The sequence below is a fragment of the Gossypium arboreum genome, chromosome 3 (assembly GCF_025698485.1).
Source record: "Gossypium arboreum isolate Shixiya-1 chromosome 3, ASM2569848v2, whole genome shotgun sequence".
NCBI classification, from domain to species: domain Eukaryota; kingdom Viridiplantae; phylum Streptophyta; class Magnoliopsida; order Malvales; family Malvaceae; genus Gossypium; species Gossypium arboreum.
In genome coordinates, this window is record NC_069072.1 from 88,950,262 (window position 1) to 88,975,839 (window position 25,578).

Here is a 25,578-nt window from a genome sequence, read left to right on the forward strand (position 1 = left end):
ACACAACTAAATATGTTTAAAGCTTTATCGGAGTTTTACTCCTTAACTTTTTTAAGAATTTTTTTAAATTTACAGAATAAAAGCAACTCGAAATATCTAAACAAATGAAATGATGATAAACTAAATGGTTTGTGCATTACTAGTTCAAGTAATTCTCCATTATAATTGATCTATATGCCATAAATCATCTGATCAAATCTAATCATCTACACGATTTTACATAGTTGGTCTCCACTCAATGAATTTATTAGAACTCTTAGTAAAAATCGAAAACAAACCTCTAGAGATTATACCTAGCGTTTGTGATATATCCTGATACACTGGAGGCACATCAACAAGCTTCATTATCAGATTCAGGCAATTGATGAAAATGTTAGCTGGGACATTGCTATATATTTTGACAGACATAAATGGAAGAAAAAAGAATACTATTAAAGAAAGATTGTACTTAAAAATTTATCAATTCCTTGGTGGCCAATTGATCAGGTCCGTAACAATTTTTACAACATATAACCATAGAAAATTTCCCAAAATGATTCGATCCTCAGACTTTTTTAAAAATGAAAAATTTTTTATTTAGTTTTTTTATAATTTATAAAAGTTTAAATTAATAATGGTGAAAATATATATTAACTCTCTAAAAATTTAATTTAATCTTTTAAAAATTAAAAAATATAACTATTAAAAAGATAAAATTACATATTTTACTATCATAAAATACACAATTTAACTTCAATCAAAAAAGAAAATATGCCTTTACCCTGAGTTTAAGCAAAACTCAACCACGCACACGTGTTGTTATCAGTATGTCCCGTGCGGGCTGGTTATGCTGGTGGAGCTCCCGTCACATGGGAAAGATTCCGTATCATAACTCACCTGGTGCTGATGTTTCGACTGCATCGCCCCCACCTGAGGAAACTCCGACACGCTCCATACCTTCACCGACTTATCGAGGCTCCCACTGTAGACAATCCACCGCTGCTCTTTCTTTGATTCCAGATCCTTTTCCACTGCCAAGCACTTCACAGGCCCCGTATGCCCCGTAAGCACTGAAATGTTCGTGTGGACGCTGCCGTCCCTACGCCAAATACATATAGTCTTATCAGCTGAACCACTAAACAAAAAGTTCCCAGCTGCCTCGAGGCAAAGAACCGCCATCTTGTGGCCTTTAAGAGCACCACCCTGGGAGAAGTCCTTTGCGAGTTCTCGGTATGTGATCAAACCGTCACTGGAGCCACAGTACAACGCTGGACCTGAAGAGGTGATGATTGCTAACGCTGTTACTGCACATTCTTGTTTTATAAGCGTTTGATCCAACGTATGCTTTGTTCCTTTCCGAAGCAGTTCTCTTTTCCACACTTTAACTGTTCCATCTGCTGAACCTGTGAAAATCAGTTCACCGAAGCTTGAAACCACGGAGTTAACGGCATCGTCGTGCGCCTGAACTGATTCAAGACATTTAGAATCTGAAATTCTCCAAACTTTAAAGCTCCGGTCCCAAGAAGCTGAATAAAGAAGACCTTGTTCCTCGTTCATGCTCAAACACGATACCGCATCCGAATGTTTGATCCATAAAGCACGTTTACGTCTCACTTCCACGTAATTGCTTGGTTTAATAGAACTTTTAAGGATATCTTTTAGGGTTGGCAAAGTACCGGCTCTTTTATGAAGGGTAGGGTTCTTAAGGGAGCTTTTCCAAACACGAATCTTCCCATCTTGATGGCCAGTGAAAATCTTTTCACCTGATATCACAATGGCCTTAACCAAACCACTATTTGATTTAAAGCCTGTAAATTCTTTAAGATTCTTCCACACACGAATGTTCTTGCTATCGGAGCCAGTGTAAAGGAGATCCTTTGTGGCTGCTAAGGAATAAATATGTCCCTCTTCACGTGTGAGAGACCCGATGAGGCTATTCACCGGAACCGTGTTATCGTCGTCGAAAGGGACCCATGAAGATTTTTCCATAGTATTGGTTTGGTTCCATGGTGACATGGTTAGGGGTGAAACTTCACAACTCAACCTGTTGCCTTCACAGAAGGCAGGGCAATTAGCTGCCGTATTGCTGTAAACAAGGCATAAATCATCTGCTGCAGTCATAGGAGCATTCACTGGCATGCTAGGATCCGGATACTTCATGTCTCCATACTGGGATCTTCTAAGGCTATCAGCCTCTTCGAACACCGTGTTTGAGCCCGCTCTTCCGTCTCTCATCCCAAATCCCAAAGAATGAAAATGAATAATAAAAAAAATGAAATATTGTAATCAAACTATCAAAGACCCAAAAAAAACTAAACCAAATTCTAAGTATAGTAAAACAACAGAGATTTGAGGGATGAGAGAATAATATATAAGAAAAACAAGTTTAGGGTTGGGAGAGGAGACACAAGTGGTTGCGTTTGCATTGAATTCATAGTCATATTATTTTAGTAAATCACACTATTTATATACTTTTTCCCTATTAAAGTAGTTAAAAACTATGGGAAATTAAATTTCTTTTAAACCAAAAATTGATTTGAACATTTGAGCAGGGGACAAACTCCAACTCCAACTCCAACTTCCTTTGATCATATATCTTTGCTTTGACCTATCAGTTATTGCTAAATGGTAGACGACAAATTTAGGCATAAATGGCGATAAGAAGGGAAGAGGAGATGGAGGCATAGAATTTTGACAAGTGGTGGGAGGAAAATGGTATGGTCCAGGGCAATCCGAGTCCACCGCCTGCCAACATCGCACTGCGTTGATAATTTTCTATTCCTTCCGGTTTGGGATGTTATTTTTTGTAAGGTGGTTTCCTTAACTTCAATTCCTAATTTAGGATCAAATTTGGAGTTCTATTTATAAAAAAAAAAAGTTGAAAAAAAGGAAAGAAACCTCCAACCGAATCATGCAATGACAAGTTAATGTCTTATATCCGATTGAATTTTTATTACCATCTTGTTTTTAAAAAATAAACATTGAAATATTTAATATTGATTTAAATGATGAAATTTTTTTATAAAGAATGCGGGCAACAAATCAAATTCAATAATTATATTCACTAAACAATATTTTAATTTGTTGATAGTTAATCAGTTCCTTCGAGAGAAAAATTGTGAATTATTATCTCTCGTAAGTTGAAAATTTCTCTTTCGACAACTTTGATAGCTCATGTAGTACCATGCTATTCCATTAATGATCTATAATCTATACATCAAGGTTTGAGCTTTGCCACGTGTAAATTCTTCAATTAGTTATGACTTCATCTTTTCAAACACGATAAGGTGCTCTTCCAGAGTGAGGTTCTAGATGTTCTCTTTTAATAAGGACCAAATATTTTCATTGATGAGAAGAAGCCAGATGATGTGGAGGAGAAAGATTGGAATACTATTAATCGTTTGCCATGTGGTACAATTTGATCGTGCCTTTCTCAAGAGAAGAGGTATACTTTCTCAAAGGTGACTTTTACAAATAAGTTGTGGTTGACACTTGAAGAATTATTTTTGAAGAAAAGCAGTTAGAAAAAGCTCCACGTAAAGAAAAGGTTGTTTTCTTTTACTTATGTTTCGAGTACCACTATGAATAATCACATAACCAGTTTTAATCAGTTAGTCACTTGTCACACCCGAATCTCTATATGAACTCTAATTTAGAGAAATTTTGGGACTTAATTGAACTCATAGTATACTGGCGGACTCGACCTGGATTTCTGGGAAAAAATTGTGATTGTCTAGTAAATAATTAGATTTCAATTTTGATTTAGTTAGTTTGGAACTGGTTGGTTCCTTAGTGGGAGACAAAATGATTAAGGATGAATGGTTGTACTTGTGACAGCCTTAAAACGACCCTAGTCGGAATGTGGTTTCGGGACCACAAAACCGAGGCATAAAAATAATTTGATATTTATTTTGATGCCTATAATATGTGTTAACTCATGTGTGACATTCTTGATGCTTTAATTTAGAGTTATAAATGTGAATTTCACTAGAAAGGACCTAGTAGTAAACTTTGAAAGTAGGATAGGGAAATGTGTGATGACTAATTAAAGCATGCATGCAAAACAATGGCCTTGCATGTCAAATATCCCTCTTTTTACAAGTGATGGCCGGCCATGACAAAGAAATATGGGCAAAACATGTCATAGACATGTTTTGTTGGTGCATCATGGGTGAAAAAAATAAATTAATGAGCATGGGTAATAAAGAAATGGAAAAAAAAGAAAAAAAATGGTCTCATGCATGCCCATTGCCGTGAGTTGTGGAGAAAGAAAGAAGAATTTTTGTTCATCATTTTTCATTTCCTTTGGGCTGAAAATTCTAAGGAAGAAGGAAGGAATTCTTGTTTCATGTTGGTTTGGAAGAGGTTTAGGAGGAGGTTTGGCCATACTTGTACCTAGATTAAGGTAAGTTTGATGTTTTGCCATGAGATTCATGTATATTTTTGTAGTTAGCTTGAGTTCTAACTAGCCATGGTTCAAATCCTTACTATGTCATGGAGATGATATTCGGCTAAGGTGAGGTTGTGTTGATATCATTTGCATGCTAAAAGTGACGCTTTGTAATGGTGCATGTGATGATGGACTGATGATTATTGAATATTTTTTTTTAACACTTTTGAGTGAGAGTTTGATAGATACCATGAAGTTAAACTTCATGACATTGTAAGCTTGTAAGTTGGATGATGAAGTTCATGCTTTGTGAAGGTAAATGGGGTAGAAGGAGCATTCGGCCATAATGAAAATATATGAGATAGTCATAGTCATCCTTATGATTCGGCCCTTGCACCTATATGTATATATGTTTGCACATGATGTATTGGCATGACATGACATATATACTATTTCAAGGTATATATTTGCTTGTGATGATGTTTCGGTTATGAAGTACATGAGAGATGTGTATTGAGCTACAATATGTAATGCGTTAGTTAGTAAAATGCATGCTGTTTTTGTGTGGTATTAAGTGCATAATTGGCCTCAACATGGACATGCATATTCGGCCACATGAAGGGGGGGTTGGTGTGCATGCATTCGGTTAGAGGCAAGCATATTGATGCCTATTCTTGGCTTGGAAATTTCAGCTAAGGAGGGTACTAACTAATGTGTTGAATTTGATTCGTGATTTCGTACACATGTGACTCTAATGTCTAATGTGTATAAGGGCTAAGTACCTTGAGCTTCACTTTGATGTTTGAATGAATTGTATTGAATTGCTTGTTGTGCTTAAAAATTGTGCATGACCATTGTGTATTTGAGCTAAAGGATGGCCATATGACCATTTAAACTCCTTGTCATATTCGGCCATAAGCTATCATAATGAGATTTTAATAAGTTAAATTTGTGTGAATTAGCTCAAGAGCTTAGAGGACCACAGTTGGATAAGGGAAAGGAAAAACTGATCGAATAGCCGTCGAAATCGCTCGACAACATCCAAGGTAAGTCTTCGAGTAATGACCCTACTTGAATTATATTGAAATCATGCTCCTTGTGTGTGGCTATTGAGCCGAAATTGTAAAGGTTTGATATATATTTTGTGTTTGAGCCTTAGTAACGAAAATGAAATATGGATGTGTCGTGATTATTGATATATGTGTACATGAGCATTTGAATGATATCCGGGCTAAGTCCCGAAGGCATTTATGCTAGTGATTATATCCGGGCTAAGACCCGAAGGCATTCGTGCGAGTTGTTATATCCGGGCTAAGACCCAAAGGCAATTGTGCAAGTTACCCAATCCGGGTTAAGACCCGAAGGCAATTGTGCTTGTGGTTATATCCGGTTAAATCCCGAAGGTACGTGACTCGAAAATTAGCAATCTTGCTGTAAAAATTTCAGTTTATACACTTGTGAAAATTCCAGCAATGAGGTATGTTCGTATGTGCTTGAATTAGTTGAGTCCATACAAATAAGTATGCGCTCAGTTGATAAACGAGCTACCGGCCTTTGGCTAAGTTGTTCTTTTGTGTATGAACATAAGGGTCGGTAATGTGAAGTAAGTATGATTATGAGAATGTGTATTAATAAAGTGATTCATTTAGTTATGTAAATGTAATACTTTAGTCAAAGCTGATTTCATTACTTGAGACTTACTAAGCATTAAAATGCTTACCCCGTTGCTTTGGCTCTCTGTTTTATAGATTTTGCTCGTTAGCTATCGGATTCGGGATCATCAAGTCAAGTCATCCACACTATCAAAGCCCCATTTTGGTACAATTTTGGTTGAACTTTAAAATGGCATGTATAGGACTACCCTTTTGTTGTAGGTCATGTACCTTTCGGTTTTGTGTAAACTTGGATAGCCATGCGAAAATGGCTTATATCGTTTTAGCATAGTACTATAATCGTTTGTATGTTGATCATTATGAGGTATGGAATTGTTTTGAAACGATTAGCCATTGGAATAGTTAATCATGATCACACTTTGTGCTATGTATGCAAAAAGGGCCAATTGAATCATGGAAATCATGAAATAGGTAAGGCCTACCTTATAGGCAGACGCTGACAGCAGCAGTGATGTGGATGTGAAAAATTACTAAAAATAGTAGGAATGGTATTAAATAGTTAATAAATTATGTAAATTAACCCTGATGAATCTACTTTCATATGGAAGAAATGAAACGGTCATATGAGTTGTATGTTAAGAGTTATTAAAGTTTTCGTGAAGCAGGGCCAGAACGGTTTCTGGATCCCCTGTTCCGAATTTGGAAATTCATTGTAAATTAACCAGAGAGAATTAGGAGTCGTGCCATATATTTATAGATTCCTCTCTGAGTCTAGTTTCTATAGAAACAAACGGCATCAGTATTGAAGCCCTGTACAGGGAGATATCCAATTCATAATGCGTAAAGGTCAGTGTAGTCGAACCCTGGATTAGGGGAGACTTTAACTAATAAACTGTACTAATTGGCCCGACCAAAAATTCTAGAAAAAAATGTGTTGATGAACTTATGAGTCTAGTTTCAGGGAAAATTTACGAAACTGATTTTCGAGCTTTAAAACTGAAGATATGATTTTTGAGTCGACAGTGACGCAATAACCAGCTAGTCTGGAAAATTTTTTTTTATGGACTGTGAAAACAATTAAGTTAAGTCTGTGTGCACCTCGTGTTCGACTCGATAACGGACTCGGTGCGGGTGTTACAATTTTATTGGTATCGAGCTACGGTTTAGTCGATTCTAGGACTACCGTAATGCGTTTGGGTCTAGCTATACATGCCATTTTATGTGATTATTTGATAGTCCGGTGATTTCGACATTTGAATTTGTGTTTATTTATAGTAATGGATCCCGATCCCAAGCGAGCGATAGCGATGATGTGGAGAGTGTGGCGCTGCTCCGCTCAAGGGACAACACGGCGGCATTCTCGACCTATTGCTAGCAATCCGAATGATGAGGCTTGGCGGGCTTTCTATAGCGTGATGAATGATTGGTTCAACCAATACATTCGAACTAACACTACTATTCCACAACCTCCATTCCCGACTAATACAACCCCGCACCTACGATGCCTCCCAGAATCGACCAAATAAGGTCGAATAAGCCCCAGTTGATGTAATCCAAAAACATGGGGCTACTGAATTTAAAGCTACGGATAGCGACGATGCCGAGCAAGCTGAATTTTGGTTGGACAACACTATCCGCATTTTCGATGAGCTATCTTGTACACCGATGAATGCCTAAAGTGTACTATCTCCTTGCTACGTGATTCTGCCTACTATTGGTGGTGTACTCTGACTTCTGTTGTGCCCCGAGAGCAAGTAACTTGGGAGTTTTTCCAAACTGAGTTTCGGAAAAAGTATATCAGTCAGAGATTTATAGATCAAAAACGGAAGGAATTTCTTAAACTTAAACAAGGTTCCATGTCGGTTACCGACTATGAACGAAAATTTGTGAGGCTTAGCCAGACAAAGTGAATGCATTTCTTGAAGTCGTGATGTGTAAACGCTCAAGATGGATGAATGATGATATAAAGTCAGTATGTTGGCATTTTGGAAATCCGAGAGTTTGTGGCTCTTGTCGAGCAAGCGTGCAAAGCCGAGGAACTCAAGATGGAGAAAAGAAAAGTGAAGTAGGAGCAAGGGAGTTTCAGAAGAGGTCTTGGGAAGCCCTTCCCACATCATCAAAGAAATTTAGAGATGGCTTAGGCCGGTCTAGAGACACCGGGCTTTTCTAGACGAGATTGCGACCGACCCCTGTGACCACACGAGTCACTTCGATCGCTGATGGTGGAAATGATCGTCGAGAGAGAGCGGAGTGCGATGATTGTGGCAAATGGCATTCGGAAGTTGTAGATTCCGTGACCGCTCTGTTACAAGTGCGGAGCGATTGACCACTTCATTAAAGATTGCCCAAGGTTGTCTCGAACAAAATGTAGATCGAGTGGGAAACCGGGTGCTACCACCGCCGAGGTAGACCATCTAGAAATACGGCAATGCTAGTGGTGGTCGAGAGGATCTAGAGATGCTACGACCAGATCCGAGGCTCGTGCTCTGCTAGGGCTTATGCCATACTGCGACGTGAGGATGCTTCCTCGCCAAATGTTATTACCGGTACTTTCACTCTCTTTGATACTAATGTGATTGCTTTGATTGACCCCGGTTCTACTCATTCTTATATATGCGAAACCTTAGCATCCAAAGAAGACTTTACCTATTGAGTCTCTCGAGTTCGTAATTCGGTGTCAAATCCTTTGGGTCGTTCGTGCTTGTCGACAAAGTGTGTAGGAAATGCCCCTAGTAATTCGAGGTTCTGCTTTTCCGCGGACTTGATGCTTTTACCGTTCGATGAACTTGATGTTATTCTGGGTTTGGATTGGTTGACCGTGCATGACGCGGTTGTGAATTGCAAAAGCAAGACTATTGATTTGAGGTGCGCAAATAACGAGATGATCCGAGTTGAGTCTACGGACTTGAAGGGGGTGCCAGCTGCAATATCATCAATGTTGGCCCAGAAATATGTAAGAAAAGGGTGCGAAGCATACCTTGCGTATGTACTCGATGATAAGGAGTTAGAAACAAAACCCGAATTTGTGCCGATGGTTTGTGAATACCCGGATGTTTTTCCCGAAGAATTACCGAGTTTGCCCCCTGTTCGGGAGGTAGAGTTTGGTATTGAGCTTATACCTGGGACCACACCGATTTCGATAGCTCCGTATCGTATGGCACCAACGGAATTGAAGGAGTTGAAAGCTCAGTTGCAAGAGTTGGTGGATAGAGGTTTTGCTCGCCTGAGTTTTTCACCTTGGGGTGCACCAGTGTTGTTTGTGAAAAAGAAGGACGGAACCATGAGGTTGTGCATCGACTATCGTCGACTTAATAAAGTGACAATAAAGAACAAATATCCGTTATCGCATATCGATGATTTGTTCGATCAACGAAGGAGCCTCGGTGTTCTCAAAAATAGATTTGAGATCGGGCTATTATCGATTCTATGAATTCGAGATTCGGACATACCCAAAACTGCCTTCAAAACGAGATATGGTCACTACGAGTTCTTAGTGATGCCGTTTGGGCTCACTAATGCCCCTGCGGTATTTATGGATTTGATGAATCAGATCTTCAGACCATATTTGGATCGGTTCGTAGTTGTGTTCATTGACGAGATCCTGGTCTATTCAAGAGATGAGACCGAACATACGGAGCACCTGAGATTAGTGTTGCAAATTTTACGGGATAAGCAGTTATACGCTAAGTTCAGCAAGTGTGAGTTCTGGTTAAGAGAGGTTAGCTTCTTGGGTCATGTGGTATCTGCATCGGGTATTCGAGTCGACCCAAGCAAAATTTCAGCCATACTTAACTGGAAGCCTCCAAGAAATATTACCGAGGTTCGGAGCTTTTTGGGACTTTGGTTACTACCGACGGTTTGTAAAAGGATTCTCGATGATAGCCACACCCATGATGTAAACCGCTTGTAAAGATGTCAAGTTTGAATGGACGGAAAAGTGTCGAAAAGTTTCAACCAATTGAAAACTCATTTGTGGAAGCTCCAAGATTAGTAATGACCCGAATCGGCAAAGAGTTTGTCATCTATAGTGACGCCTCCCTACTTGGGTTAGGTTGCGTATTGATACAAGAAGGTCGAGTTGTGGCCTATCGTCGAGACAATTAAAGCCACATGAGAAAAATTATCCGACCCATGATCTCGAATTGGTCGCCATCGTATTCGCTTTAAAGATATGGCGACATTACTTATTTGGTGAGAAGTGCCATGTATTGGATCACAAAAGTCTCAAATATTTGATGACTCAAAGAGACTTAAATCGCAACAAAGACGTTGGCTCGAGTTGTTAAAAGATTATGAGCTTGTCATTGATTATCACCCGGAAAGGCTAATGTGGTTGCGGACGCCTTAAGCCGAAATCACTTGTTTGCTTTCTGACGATGAATATACACTGTCTATTCTACGACAATGTGTTAGTAGTGAATTAAAGGCCAAACCATTATTGACTCATCAAATTCGTGAAGCTCGTAAAGTTGACGATGAGTTGGTTGCAAAACGGGTGAGTGTGTTCGAACAAGGAATCGGAGTTTCAAATTGATGATGATGATTGTTTGAGGTTGAAGTCGTCGTGTGTGTTCCAAAAATTGAACTTATTTCGATAATTCGAACGAAGCCTATTGTAGCCGAATGGCAATCCACCGGGAGTACGAAGATGTACAACGATTTGAAACGTCGATTTTGGTGGCATGGTATGAAACGAGACATCTCCGACTTTGTTTGAGATGTTTAATATGTCAACAAGTGAAAGCGGAACATCAAGTGCCTTGAGATTACTTCACCGATTACGATACCCGAATGGAAATGGGATCGAGTCACAATGGACTTTGTGTCCGGACTGCCATTGTCAGCAAGTAAGAAGGATGCGATTTGGGTTGTTGTTGATAGACTGACTAAGTCGGCTCACTTTATCCCTGTGCGTCGGATTTTTCATTGGATAAACTATTTGAATTGTGCGTTTCTCAGTTGTGAGATTACACGGGTACCGATTTACATTGTGTCGGATAGAGATCCGAGGTTCACCTTGCGATTTTGGAAGAAATTGCAAGAAGCTTTGGGTACCAAGTTGCATTTCAGACCGCTTTCACCCCAAACCGATGGTCAATCCGGCAGATAATTCAGATACTTGAGGATATGTTGAGATGTTGCATCCTCGAATTCGGTGGTTCATGGGAGCGGTATTTACCTTTGATTGAATTCGCACAACAATAGTTTTCAATCAAGTATTAAGATGGCGCCTTACGAGGCTCAGACGGGCGTAATCTTGTACACCATTGTTTTGGACCGAGCTCGGTGAAAACAAAATTTTGAGTGGATTTAATTAAAGATCTTTGAATGAAGGTAAAGGTAATCCGTGAAAGTCCGAAGGTGGCCACAGATCGTCGTAAATCGTCGCGGATTTGAAACGAAAGGACACCGAGTATCGGTGGGAGATAAAGTGTTTCTTAAAGTTTCGCCTTGGAAAAAGATACTCAAATTTGGCCATAAGGGCAAGTTGAGCCCGAGATTCATTGGGCCGTACGAAATCTCTGAACGAGTTGGCCCAGTTGCGTATTGTTTGATTTTGCCCCGAACTCGAAAAGATTCAACGTCTTCCATGTTTCAATGCTTGACGCTATAGATCTGATCCGTCGCACGTAATTAGTCCATCGAGGTTGAAATTCAAGCCGATATGAGTTATGAAGAAGAACCGATTCGTATTCTAGCTCGTGAAGTGAAAGAGTTACGAAACAAAAGGGTTCCGCTAGTGAAAGTGCTATGGCTCAAACACGGGATAGAAGAAGCTACTTGGGAACTCGAGAACTCTATGAAAGAGCGATATCCAAATCTATTTACGGTAAGATTTTCGGGACGAAAATTTCTTAAGTGGGGAGAGTTGTGTGACCTTAAAACGACCCTAGTCGGAATGTGGTTTCGGCACCACAAAACCGAGGCATAAAAATAATTTGATATTTATTTTGATGCCTATAATATGTGTTAACTCATGTGTGACATTCTTGATGCTTTAATTTAGAGTTATAAATGTGAATTTCACTAGAAAGGACCTAGTAGTAAACTTTGAAAGTAGGATAGGGAAATGTGTGATAACTAATTAAAGCATGCATGCAAAATAATGGCCTTGCATGTCAAATATCCCTCTTTTTACAAGTGATGGCCGGCCATGACAAAGAAATATGGGCAAAACATGTCATAGACATGTTTTGTTGGTGCATCATGGGTGAAAAAAAATAAATTAATGAGCATGGGTAATAAAGAAATAGAAAAAAAAGAAAAAAAAATGGTCTCATGCATGCCCATTGCCATGAGTTGTGGAGAAAGAAAGAAGAATTTTTGTTCATCATTTTTCATTTCCTTTGGGCTGAAAATTCTAAGGAAGAAGGAAGGAATTCTTGTTTCATGTTGGTTTGGAAGAGGTTTAGGAGGAGGTTTGGCCATACTTGTACCTAGATTAAGGTAAGTTTGATGTTTTGCCATGAGATTCATGTATATTTTTGTAGTTAGCTTGAGTTCTAACTAGCCATGGTTCAAATCCTTACTATGTCATGGAGATGATATTCGGCTAAGGTGAGGTTGTGTTGATATCATTTGCATGCTAAAAGTGAAGCTTTGTAATGGTGCATGTGATGATGGATTGATGATTATTGAATATTTTTTTAACACTTTTGAGTGAGAGTTTGATAGATACCATGAGGTTAAACTTCATGACATTGTAAGCTTGTAAGTTGGATGATGAAGTTCATGCTTTGTGAAGGTAAATGGGGTAGAAGGAGCATTGGCCATAATGAAAATATATGAGATAGTCATAGTCATCCTTATGATTCGACCCTTGCACCTATATGTATATATGTTTGCACATGATGTATTGGCATGACATATATACTATTTCAAGGTATATATTTGCTTGTGATGATGTTTGGTTATGAAGTACATGAGAGATGTGTATTGAGCTACAATATGTAATCGTTAGTTAGTAAAATGCATGCTGTTTTGTGTGGTATTAAGTGCATAATTGGCCTCAACATGGACATGCATATTCGGCCACATGAAGGGGGTTGGTGTGCATGCATTCGGTTAGAGGCAAGCATATTGATGCCTATTCTTGGCTTGGAAATTTCGGCTAAGGAGGGTACTAACTAATGTGTTGAATTGATTAGTGATTTCGTACACATGTGACTCTAATGTCTAATGTGTATAAGGGCTAAGTACCTTGAGCTTCACTTTGATGTTTGAATGAATTGTATTGAATTGCTTGTTGTGCTTAAAATTGTGCATGACCATTGTGTATTTGAGCTAAAGGATGGCCATATGACCATTTAAACTCCTTGTCATATTCGGCCATAAGCTATCATAATGAGATTTTAATAAGTTAAATTTGTGTGAATTAGCTCAAGAGCTTAGAGGACCACAGTTGGATAAGGGAAAGGAAAAGCGATCGAATAGCCGTCGAAATCGCTCGACAACATCCAAGGTAAGTCTTCGAGTAATGACCCTACTTGAATTATATTGAAATCATGCTCCTTGTGTGTGGCTATTGAGCCGAAATTGTAAAGGTTTGATATATATTTTGTGTTTGAGCCTTAGTAACGAAAATGAAATATGGATGTGTCGTGATTATTGATATATGTGTACATGAGCATTTGAATGATATCCGGGCTAAGTCTCAAGGCATTTATGCTAGTGATTATATCAGGGCTAAGACCAGAAGGCATTAAATGCGAGTTGTTATATCAGGGCTAAGACGAAGGCAATTGTGCAAGTTACCCAATCGGGTTAAGACGAAAGGCAATTGTGCTTGTGGTTATATCGGTTAAATCCAGAAGATGCGTGACTTCGAAATGAGCAATCTTGCTGTAAAAATTTTAGTTTATACACTTGTGAAAATTCCAGCAATGAGGTATGTTAGTATGTGCTTGAATTAGTTGAGTCCTTACAAATAAGTATTATTTCGGTTGATAAGCGAGCTCTAGGCCTTTAGCTAAGTTGTTCTTTTGTGTATGAACATAAGGGTCAATAATGTGAAGTAAGTATGATTATGAGAATGTGTATTAATAAAGTGATTCATTTAGTTATGTAAATGTAATACTTTAGTCAAAGTGATTTCATTACTTGAGACTTACTAAGCATTAAAATGCTTACCCGTTGCTTTGGCTCTCTGTTTTATAGATTTTGCTCGTTAGCTATCGGTTTGGGATCATCGAAGTGAAGTCATCCACACTATCAAAGCCCCCATTTTGGTACAATTTTGGTTGAACTTTGAAATGGCATGTATAGGACTACCTTTTTGTTGTAGGTCATGTATCTTTCGGTTTTGTGTAAACTTGGATAGCCATGCGAAAATGGCTTATATCGTTTTAGCATAGTACTATAATCGTTTGTATGTTGATCATTATGAGGTATGGAATTGTTTTGAAACGATTAGCCATTGGAATGGTTAATCATGATCACACTTTGTGCTATGTATGCAAAAGGGCCAATTGAATCATGGAAATCATGAAATAGGTAAGGCCTACCTTAAAAAGCGAATGACAGCAATGCGATGATGTGGATGTGAAAAATCACTAAAAATAGTAGGAATGGTATTAAATAGTGAATAAATTATGTAAATTAACCTTGATGAATCTACTTTCATATGGAAAAGCAAGCGGTCATATGAGTTGTATGTTAAGAGTTATTAAAGTTTTAAGTGAAGCGAGGCTAGAAGCGGTTTCTGGATGCCTGTTCGACTTTGAAATTCATTGTAAATTAACCGAGAGAATTAGGAGTCATGCCATATATGTATAGATTCCTCTCTGAGTATAGTTTCTATAGAAACAAAGCGGCATCGATATTGAAGCCACATGCAGGGAATACAATTCGTAATGCGTGAAGGTCGGTGTAGTGAACCTGGATTAGGGAGACTTTAACTAATAAAGCTGTACTAATTGGCCCGACCAAAATTCTAGAAAAAATGTGTTGATGGGCAGTTTTCGTAAATTTTCCTGAAACTAGACTCATAAGTCCATCAACACATTTTTCTCGAAACTCATACAATTTACAGACATTTAACTCATTTTGATTACTCAATCCATCAACATGCATTGAATTTCTCAGTCTTACAATATAACAATACTAGTATGTGAAGACCGTGCCAATGGAGTATATATATATATAGGGGTGCGTGGAGACAAAATTCTTCTCAATTCTATTTACCAAAATTTCCCTTTGTAGTAGTGTCATCTTCGATCACTCCATAGAAGAAGAGGATGTAGCTAAAGAAAGTTCTGTATGTTGCAGTTGTCGTCTAAATTGAAGTCTGAAAGTAGAGAAATTGGGGAACTGGTAAGTTTCCTTATCTTTCTGTACTCATGGATAAAGGAAGAAGTAGGGTAAGGACTCATAAAAGCTTTTGTAAAATTTAGAAATTCTGGGTTTTTAAGGACTTACAACTTTTAGTTTAAATGATAAAGGTTTGTCATGCTTAGTTGCTAGGATGAAGGAGACTCTGACGTTTAGACAAGCTAAGTTGATAAGGATAAAGGAATTCAGGTGAGTCTTTGTACCTTGCCTTTTTGGGTGATAAATGATGTTATGTTGCTTGCATGAATCACATTGGGTATGCACTAAGTTTGCCTGAGTTCATGGTGTGTATGTACTTGATGAAAGAATAGGCTCACTACAAGAAAATAGACCTTTAGCGGCGCTTTTAGTGGCGTTTTAACAAAAAAGGCCACTAAAAAAGAGCATTAGTGGCGCTTCCACAAAAATGCCACTAAAAAACTAGCATTAGCGGCGCTTATAAGGAAAACCGCTATATGTTGAGAATTAGCGGCGCTTATATGAGAAACGCCACTATAGCTTGACCATTAGCGGCGCCTTGGAGAAAGCGCCGCAAAAAAAATACACACAACGTCGTCGTTTTTTGTTAAGATTTAGTGGCTTTAGCGGCGCTTGCTAAAAATGCAGGTAATGCTGACTTATAGCGGCGTTTTTCAAAAAAGAGCCACAAAAGATTGATCTATAGTGACATTTTTTGAAAACGCCGCTAAAACTCGATATTAGCGGCGTTTTTAACAAGCCGCTAAAAGTATAATTTATTTTTAATTGTATATTTAAATTCTTAAAAGAAAATAATGACACGTAGAATAATTTTAAAAGTAAAGACATAGGAAAATATTTATTAAAAATGAAATAAATTAAAATATTATTATTTAAAATAATTTTAAAGTTTTTGGTATATGACTAATTGTTTTTATATTTGTATATTAAATATTTTCTTATATAATTGTAAAAGAGATAGTATTAATTTTAAAATATTAAATTAATTATCATTATAGTTTAGGGTTTATGATTTAGGGTATATGATTCAGGGTTTAAGGTGTAGGAGTTACTAATTTAAGGGTTACAATCATGTAGTTTAAGGTATTGATTTAGGGTTTAACAGTTAGAGTTTAAGATTTAAGTGTTAGGGGTTAATGATTAGGGTCGGATTAGGGGTTAGGGGTTTAGGGTTAAGGGTTTATGGTTTAGGGGTTAGAGTTTAATTAGATATGTGTATTGTGATATTTAGGGTATCAAGTTTAGGGTTTAAGATTTTAAGGCCAGATAGGGATTAGAGGTTTAGGGTTTTGATTAATTATTATTTTTTAATTTATATATTAAACGATTTCTTATATAATTGTAAAAGAGATATATAATATTTATCTTAATATATTAAAATTATATATGATTATAGTTTAAATTATTAAAATTATAAACTTTATATATATTAAAAGGTTTAGGATTTAAGTGGTTTACTTGAAATTTGTTAAATTAATGATGAAATTTTATACAATCAATTGATACTTTTTAAAAGATATGGATAGGTACTATATCTACTTAATAACATTATAAACACATAGAAACCATAGAAATTAAAATATAAGGATTAAATATTAAGCATATTTAAAAGATAAAACTGAAAATTATCTACTTAGTAAAATGTAAAAAGAAAAGAAAAGATTAGTATGTACCATATATCGGAAGAGATCATAAATCTTTTAAACTTTAATTCATAATATTAGGATTAAATTATAACTAATTATCATCATATTAACATTTATCATCATTAGTATTAATAATTAAAATCATTAATCTAAGCAGTTAATTGAACTAAGAATTCAATTCAAATTAATTCCTCTACACTTAATTTATATAAGTGAAATTTAAACTTAAAATTTCAAAGTTATCATGCAATATAGATATATTATTAACTATTGACTATCATAAGTTAATTATTATGGCTACCAAATTATAACAAATAAAAATGAAATATAAAAATTAAGAGATTAGTGGCATTTTTTAAAAAAACGCCGCAAAAAATAGTATAGTTGAAAGAAAACGGCGTCGTTTTAGTTGGATAGAGTATTAGTGGCATTTTGAAAAACACCGCAACAGAAGTAAAGTGTACTGGAAGCGTCGTCGTTTTAGTTGAATATATAGGGGATTAGCAGCGTTTTTATAGAAAATGCCACAAAAGACAGTTTAGTTTAAAGAAAACGGCGCCGTTTTAGTATATGAGGGTATTAGTGGCGCTTTTAAAAACGCCACAAAATAATTAAAGTTTACTATACACGTTGTCGTTTTAGTTGAATATATAGGGATTAGCGGCGTTTTTTAAATAAACATCGCAAAAAACATTAGTGCTTAACAAAAACGGCATCGTTTTGTTTGGGGATTAGCGGCGCTCACCTAGAAACGCCGCAATAGATTGCTTTTAGCGGCGTTTTTCATAAGCGCCGCAAACGTTGAAATTTTTTTTTCAAAATGGTGTCGTTTTCATTTCTAATGTTAAGTCCTTCTTTCATGCCTGACAGTCTCAACCTTCTCACACAAAACATCAAAACAGATTTCCCTTAATCCCTTAATTTCCCCAAAAATCCCTAGGCATCTCTGTGATAGCCCTAATTTGACCTTAGTCGGAAAGTGGTTTCGAGACCACAAAACCGAGTTGTAAAAAAATAATTAATCGTCATATTTAATGCTTAATATATTTGAAAGTGCATGTGTGAAAGTTTCATACTTTAATTTCTTTAATTGTATGTGAAATTTATTAGAAAGGACTTATGTGAGAAAATTTAGAAATGTGCTAGGCAAATGTAAAGTGGCCTATTTATGCATGTTATAAAATAATTGTACTTGCATGTCAAATAACCCTTTTTGGTTATAGTGGCCGGCCATGATGAGGAATTTATATTAAAATAGATGTAAATAATTAGTTAATGGTTGTATAATTGAATTTTGTTAAGTAATAATAATAATAAAAAGAAAAAAGGGTGATAAAGACAAAGCTTCATTCTTTTTGGTTCTTCTTGGCCGAATTGAAGAAAGAAAGAAGGAAAGATTTCGGTCACTTTAAACTCAAGGAAGGTTAGTTAATTGTGTTAGATTTTAAAATTTTAAGCTTGTTTCTAGTTAATTAGCAAATTTCTTACATAGCCCATGTCAAAATTTGAAATTTTGGTGATGGTTTGAGCATTCGGTTTCGGTTATTAAAGGATGAGCTTGGGTTATGATTTTATGTTGTATGAAAAATTGTTGAAGAGAAGGGTTTAAGTTAGTCAAATTATAAATTTTAACACTCATGAGTATAATAGCCAAACATAGATTTGTTTAATGAATTGAACAAATACCGTGTGAGTGATTGAAATGAATGAGTTTGAGGTTGGATCATATTAAGATTCGGCTTTGTACATAAATATTAAGAGTTTGATATTTTTTTTAATGATTATTGGATGGTAAATAAGGTTATGCATAAGATAAATATTAAGATTATGGTTGACTTGTGTTTAGTGAAGTTCGGCCAAGGACTTTATGTACATGCTTATTCGGTTTAAGTAGAGTAAATGTGACGGGTAGATATGACTAGGTTGTAGTTTATTATTGATTCGTTTGACTGTATGAATTAGCTTGTAAATTGGTTTGGATATAGTAAATAATAAGCATGCTTGGTAACGGTAAGGTTATTGATAATATGTCATGACTTTAACTTAACTAGTTGATTGGATAAGAAATGAATTGGATATATATAGATAATATTGACGAACCGCTTAGCTTATGAGTTTATATATTGGTTCGGCTACTAAGCTAGAAAATAATTGTTGGTAACATGGTATCCGTATCTATGCACCTATGTAGATATATATATATATATGTGGTATTTTAAGTATAATTGTTCATTGATGAAGTTGGCTAATAGTTCAAGTAAGGATTACTCTATTCGATATGTCCATGAATTGAGGCAATGAGTTCGATAATTAGCTTAGGACATTAGGGTAATATCACATGTCCGATCATAGTTAAACATTCGATAGTTGTGATTCTTTGGCTATAATATTTGAATATCACTATGGGAAAAATATATGATCGGTTGCCTATTATTTACTTTGAAATGAATCTTAATAAATAGGTATTCGTATATAGTAAAGTTGGACAAGTAATTGAATAAATTTATTTGTTTTATTAAGCTCAAGAGCATAGAGGGTCAAAATCAGATAAAGGAAAAGAGAAAGCAGTCGAGTAGCCTATCCGCAACCGTTCGAATATACCGAGGTAAGTCGTTGAGTAATGAAACTTAGTTTATGATTTGATAAGGCAATTATTTATCTATGAGCATAACAATTAACTTGTGACCTAATGATTCTACTTGAATTACATGACAAAATAAATAAGTAAAGTATTTACTTGTAGCCGTTTGGTTATAGAAATCTTGTGGATTAATGAAACGGGATCACGTTATTTGTTTAGGACTAATGAATCGAATGATGTATGGTTAGTAAACATACTGTAATCGCATTCGAGTATCAGGAATGATATTCAAATGTGATATGATATATAGATATGTATGCATATATGTGTGAATGTTAATCGGGGTGTAAATCCGAGCTTGGGTTCGAAGGGCTTTTGAGCCGGTGCTAATAACCGAACTTAATTACGAAGGGCTTTTGAGCGGTGCTAATAACCGAACTTAGTTTGAAGGGCTTTTGAGCCGGTGTCATAACCGGACTTAGTTAGAAGGGCCTTGAGCGATGGCCTAATCCGAGCTTGGTCTCGAAGGGCTTTGAGCGTGTTAAGAATCATGCTTGATTAGAAGGGTGGTTGTGCGGCATAATATTTGAGGTTGAAAACCCATAAGTGTTATACGAGAAATCATATAATACATGTGGAAACAATTTTAAACACTGTGCTACTTACAGTAAGATAACCGGTAAGTAATTTACTCTCGTTGAGAATACAATTGATTTTAAACTATGACTACGAAATTCGGTAGGTATGCTTAGACCATTGTTAAATCATTCAAATGTTTATGATCTGATCATGATGCATGAGTTCAAGATTAGAGTTCAATTTCATAAATATGAGATATATGTGTATATGCATGAGATTGATATGGAAATTTGAGATGAACAGGATTGGCTATAGATTGAATTTAAATTGGATATATTGACTTTACCTTTGTGATATGAATGATAAAAATGATACCTTAGTTAGGTTTATATTCGGCCAAAGGATGGAACAAGTAAACTTTGAAATTATTATGCCACTCTTTTATATGATTTCATTACTTAAAACTTACTAAGCATCGAAGTGCTTAATCTTTTGCTTAAATTCTCTGTTTTATAGATTTTGTTCGTCAGCTATCAGACTCGGAGGTGTCAAAGTCGAAGTCACCCACACTATCTAAGCCACTTTTTGGTACTCTTCAGTTGAATTTGATAATGGCATGTATAGGGCTGACCCTTGTTGTTAATTAAGTATCTTTTGGTAATGTATATTCGTATAGCCATGCGAAAATGGCTTGTATATTTTGAGTATAACATTATGATCATTTTGTATATATGGTCTTATGATATGGTTATTAAGTGGTGTGAAAATGTTTGGTAATGATTGCCATTGGAATGGCCAATCATGGTCCTATTGGTGCTACGTATGTCATGGCTAATCGTGATTATACTTGGAAATAATGTATGTCAAATTACTAGTTGATTCATGGAAAACTATGAAATAGGTGAAATTTACCATAAAATAGATGCTGACAGCAGCAGTGATGTGAGTTTGAAAAATCACTAAAAATAGTATAAATGGAATAAAATAATGAATAAATTATGTAATCTAATCTTGATGAGTCTATTTTCATATGAAAGAAACTAAACGACCATATGAGCTATATTTTATGAGATGTTTAAGTTTTCGTGAAATAGGGCCAGAGCGATTTCTGGATCCCCTGTTCTGACTTTGGAAATTCACCATAAATTAAACAGAGATAATTAGAAGTCATGATTTATATGTACAGATTCATTTTTGAGTCTAGTTTCATTAGAAACAAACGGCATAAGTATTGAAGCCCTGTACAGGGAGATATCTAAGTCGTAATGCATGAAGGTCAGAGTAGTCAAACCTTGAAACAGGGGAGACTTTAACTAATAAACTGTACTAATTGGCCCAACCAAAAATTTTATAAAAATATTAGTAAATATATGTATGAGTCTAGTTTCAGGAAAAATTTACGGAATTAGATTTAGAGTTTTGGAACTCGAGATATGAATTTTAGAGTGACTGTGATGCAGTTAGCTAGCTCGTCTGGAAATTTTAAAAATGAATTGTATGAGCTGTTTAAGTAAGGAATTAAGTCCGTTAGCACCTCGTGTTCAACTCCGGCAACGGTCTAGGGTACGGGGTGTTACAATCTCAGTCGAACGACCACCTACTCATCGTTGCCCACCGTCGTTTCTTCTGCGTCCCGTTGCCGTCGCTCTCCGCTTCTGAAATTAGTCGGTAAATTTCAATACCCATTTGCTGCATGATACTTGTTTCTCTTAAGATAGGGTAGAAATAGAACCTGTTGTGATAGGGTAGAAATAGAACACTTTTTGCACTTCTGAATTTATTAGATGAATCATCAAGAAATTCAACACAAAAATTGACCACTTTGTCTCATCTGAAACAACTGTTGCTTAATATGTCAAATGAGCTTCTGCCACGTTCCCTAAGAAATCCAAGCAAAAATATTTCTTTAAAGGTCAAATTTAGGTTTGGTCCCTCTACTATGCTCATATTTAGATTTTATACTTGTCCTTTATTTTTTTTGGTTTGACCAAGGTATCTTTTATGCCCGATTTACAATCCATGAAAACTAATCCTTTTAGGATTTACTGTTGCCTCTTCCAACGGTGTCACTTTTAGAGTTCGAACCTAAGTTCATGAAATTGGAAGTGCAATGACCACAACCCCAACACTTGTTAGTATCCTTATATTTTAATTTAGCATAATTAGTACTATTTTTATAATTCCATAGATTAATCTAAGTAGTTAACAAAAAATTAACTATTTTAATTAATGCGAACATAAATTTTTCTTAAAACACCTTTCTCATTTATCATGCTAAAATGTTTGGTATTGGACAAATGTTTCAAAGAAAAATCTATGTTTTTAGTTAAACACTTTGGAGGAATTAATTACATCATAAAACTAGATAAAGATTAAATTTCAAATTTAAACATAATAGAAGGATTAAAAACAAAATTTAACCTATTTCAAATTAGTATAATCATACATAGTTGACATTTATATATATACATGCATGATTGAGATATTTACCCACTTAATTAGGGTTCTTTCATCATTCTTTTGCCCATAGTGTACTGATTAAGGTGATTGAGCTTGTCATCACAATGGTTTTTAGCATTTATCTATAAAAACAATTAATAAACATTATTATTATTATTCAAATAAATTTTCCCTATATCTGTCTAAATTTCTTTTTTAGGATCTTTTTAGATTTGGAACAAATCCTAAAGCTTTTTTCTTCATAGGTGAGCTCCCGAGTTCAATATCCCGATGACTATCAAAATCTTTCATATGAGGATCTGAAGGAGTGCAAAGAGTGAGTTCTTTAGCTGCTATATTTTATTTATTTCTTTTGTTTATTGTAGATCATATTCATGTTTCAATTAGATAACATGAAGTTTGCTTCTGGACATTTTTTCTCTTATATCTAAATCACTAAGCCCTTATCAAATTGTTAGAGTAGGTGACCTGATAATTCATTTTTTCTATACTGATATGCTGAAATTATCTTTTGTATGTAAAGGTTGTTCAATTAGTTTGTTTTCTTTTCTTTTCTTTTTTTTATTTTTAAAGATATATTTTGGCTTTAATGAAATTATCATTTATTATTTTCTTTAATTGCAATATAAACTTATTCATAATGTCTGTCTTTTCTTCACCACTCCAGTAGCTCGATAATAAAGGGTTTTAATAGAAATCTAAATTTCAAAGTTGAAATGGTGCATGGCATTGTCATGCTAAGAATGCTTCCATGATTATGATAATAGTGGAATAGTGTAATTGCGCATAGTGTAATAGTGTAATAGTGGAATTTTTTGATTGGGCAGTATCGGACCAGCAATAGGAAAAAGAGCCGAAGCTTTCAACTGCTTTATCAGTTATCACTTGAGATCTAAGAAAGAGAAAGAAAAACTACAAATACTACTCAAATACACAGAAAGGCTAGATAAGCAGAAGGTTAGTTAATCTTTTACTTTCTTTTTTTTCTTTCGTTTTTTAAATTACTATTCTTGTTTATCCTTAGATTAATTTTTAATGGATCATGCTTTTAACTTATTCTGTTTATCCTTGGATTATTTTTTAAATTTGCTTATGTTGTTTATCCTCAGAGACTTGTTATGCTGTCGATGAATTGTTTGTCATTGTTTTCCTCTACAATCATAGATATAATAATACCCAAATTTACAAGTGATCAAGTATAGAACTTGTTATGCTGTTATGCTATCGGCCTTGAGATTAATTCTGTGAAAGGAATCATTTCTGCTCAATTTGCAACCTTTTAATTTGTGATTTAATATTTCTATATTTCTATCACGATTTTTATTAAATTATTAAATATTATTGAAATATTCTCGTCCGTTTTATCACAAATATTATCATTCTTTTATGATTTAAGTTAAACTTTTATTCAAAATAAATCATAGCTTTTAAGCATAAACTTGTTGTTACCAAAAGAACAGTGTTTACTTAAATTAATAAGCATAAATTAAAAGAAAGACTTAACAAGTTTAATGTCATTAATTTAAATATTTTATTTTATTTTTATATTACCTAATTTTTAAATTAAAAATTAATAAATGCAAATTAAAAGAAAGACTTAACAAGGTTAATGTCATTAATTTAAATATTTTATTTTATTTTTAAATTACCTAATTTTAAATTAACAAATTAATAAATGCAAATTAAAAGAAAGACTTGACAATGCTTAAAATATTTTGTCTACTTTTATTTTATTTTTAAATTACCTAATTAAATTAAATTGTATTTAAAGTTTTATTTTATTTTATTTTAATCGGAAAAACTTTTGTCAAATTTTATTTTTTAAATTACCTAATTAAATTAAATTGTATTTAAAGTTTTATTTTATTTTATTTTAATCACGAAAAAGCCTTTGTCTACTTTTATTTTATTTTTAAATTACCTAATTAAAGTAAATTGTATTTAAAGTTTTATTTTATTTTATTTTAATTAGGAAAATATTTTGTCTACTTTTATTTTATTTTTAAATTACCTAAATAAATTAAATTGTATTTAAAGTTTTATTTTATTTTATTTTAATCACGAAAAAACCTTTGTCTACTTTTATTTTATTTTTAAATTACCTAATTAAAGTAAATTGTATTTAAAGTTTTATTTTATTTTATTTTAATTAGGAAAAATATTTTGTCTACTTTTATTTTATTTTCAAATTACCTAAATAAATTAAATTGTATTTAAAGTTTTATTTTATTTTATTTTAATCACGAAAAAACTTGTAAATAATTAACCATGTGACTCAATAAAAATAATCATAATTGAGCACACATGATAGACATAATTCAAAATAAATAATTAACTCTAAACTTGTAAATTTATTCTAATAACCAATTCTTCACTTCCTTGTGTTTTCCCATCAACACAATCACAATCCCATCAACATAAATATATATCATATTTTACATAATTTATATAACTTACATAATACATAAACATATATCATTTCTTACATAATTTACATAATTAGGATAACTTACATAATTTACATAACTTACATAATACATAAATATATATCATATCAAAACCTACATAACTTAATTAGAGTTATAAATAAACAACTTACCCGTGTAATTTATTGTCAACTTTAGAATTCAAAAACTACGAAATAGATAGGAGTTGGATGAAATTGTCAAGGGTAAGCAACGCCTATCGAAATGGAGTACAAACTTTTCTGAATTTTGCATTTCAAAATGCAAGCCAAGAGAATATGATTCTTTGCCCGTGTAAGAAGTGTGGCAACATCAATTGGCATATTCGTGAAGTTGTCTATGAACATCTAATTGTTGATGGCTTTATTCGGGGGTATAAAAAATGGATTTTCCATGGAGAGTGTACATCTAGTGGAACTTCTTCAACGATTAATCCGACTTATCCTGATACTGATTACCACCAATATGTTAGACAAGATGACATGGAAGGTATGTTGAGGGATACATTTAATATGCACAGTCATGGTGATCAATCGTTTCCACCTGACTTTATTGC

The 25,578-nt window shown here is 34.7% G+C and overlaps 1 protein-coding gene across 1 annotated transcript; it reads right to left on the minus strand.

Moving 5' to 3' along the window:
- Positions 1-672: 672 nt before the first annotated feature.
- LOC108465562 (protein JINGUBANG-like) lies at positions 673-2,563 on the minus strand. Its single transcript, XM_017765908.2, has one exon. The coding sequence runs from the start codon at positions 2,212-2,214 to the stop codon at positions 802-804; it is 1,413 nt and encodes a 470-aa protein (XP_017621397.1). The 5' UTR covers positions 2,215-2,563; the 3' UTR covers positions 673-801.
- Positions 2,564-25,578: the final 23,015 nt, after the last annotated feature.

Excerpts from the sequence above, each read along its gene's own strand:
- LOC108465562 (XM_017765908.2), bottom strand. The coding sequence starts at position 2,214 with ATGAGAGACGGAAGAGCGGGCTCAAACACGGTGTTCGAAGAGGCTGAT.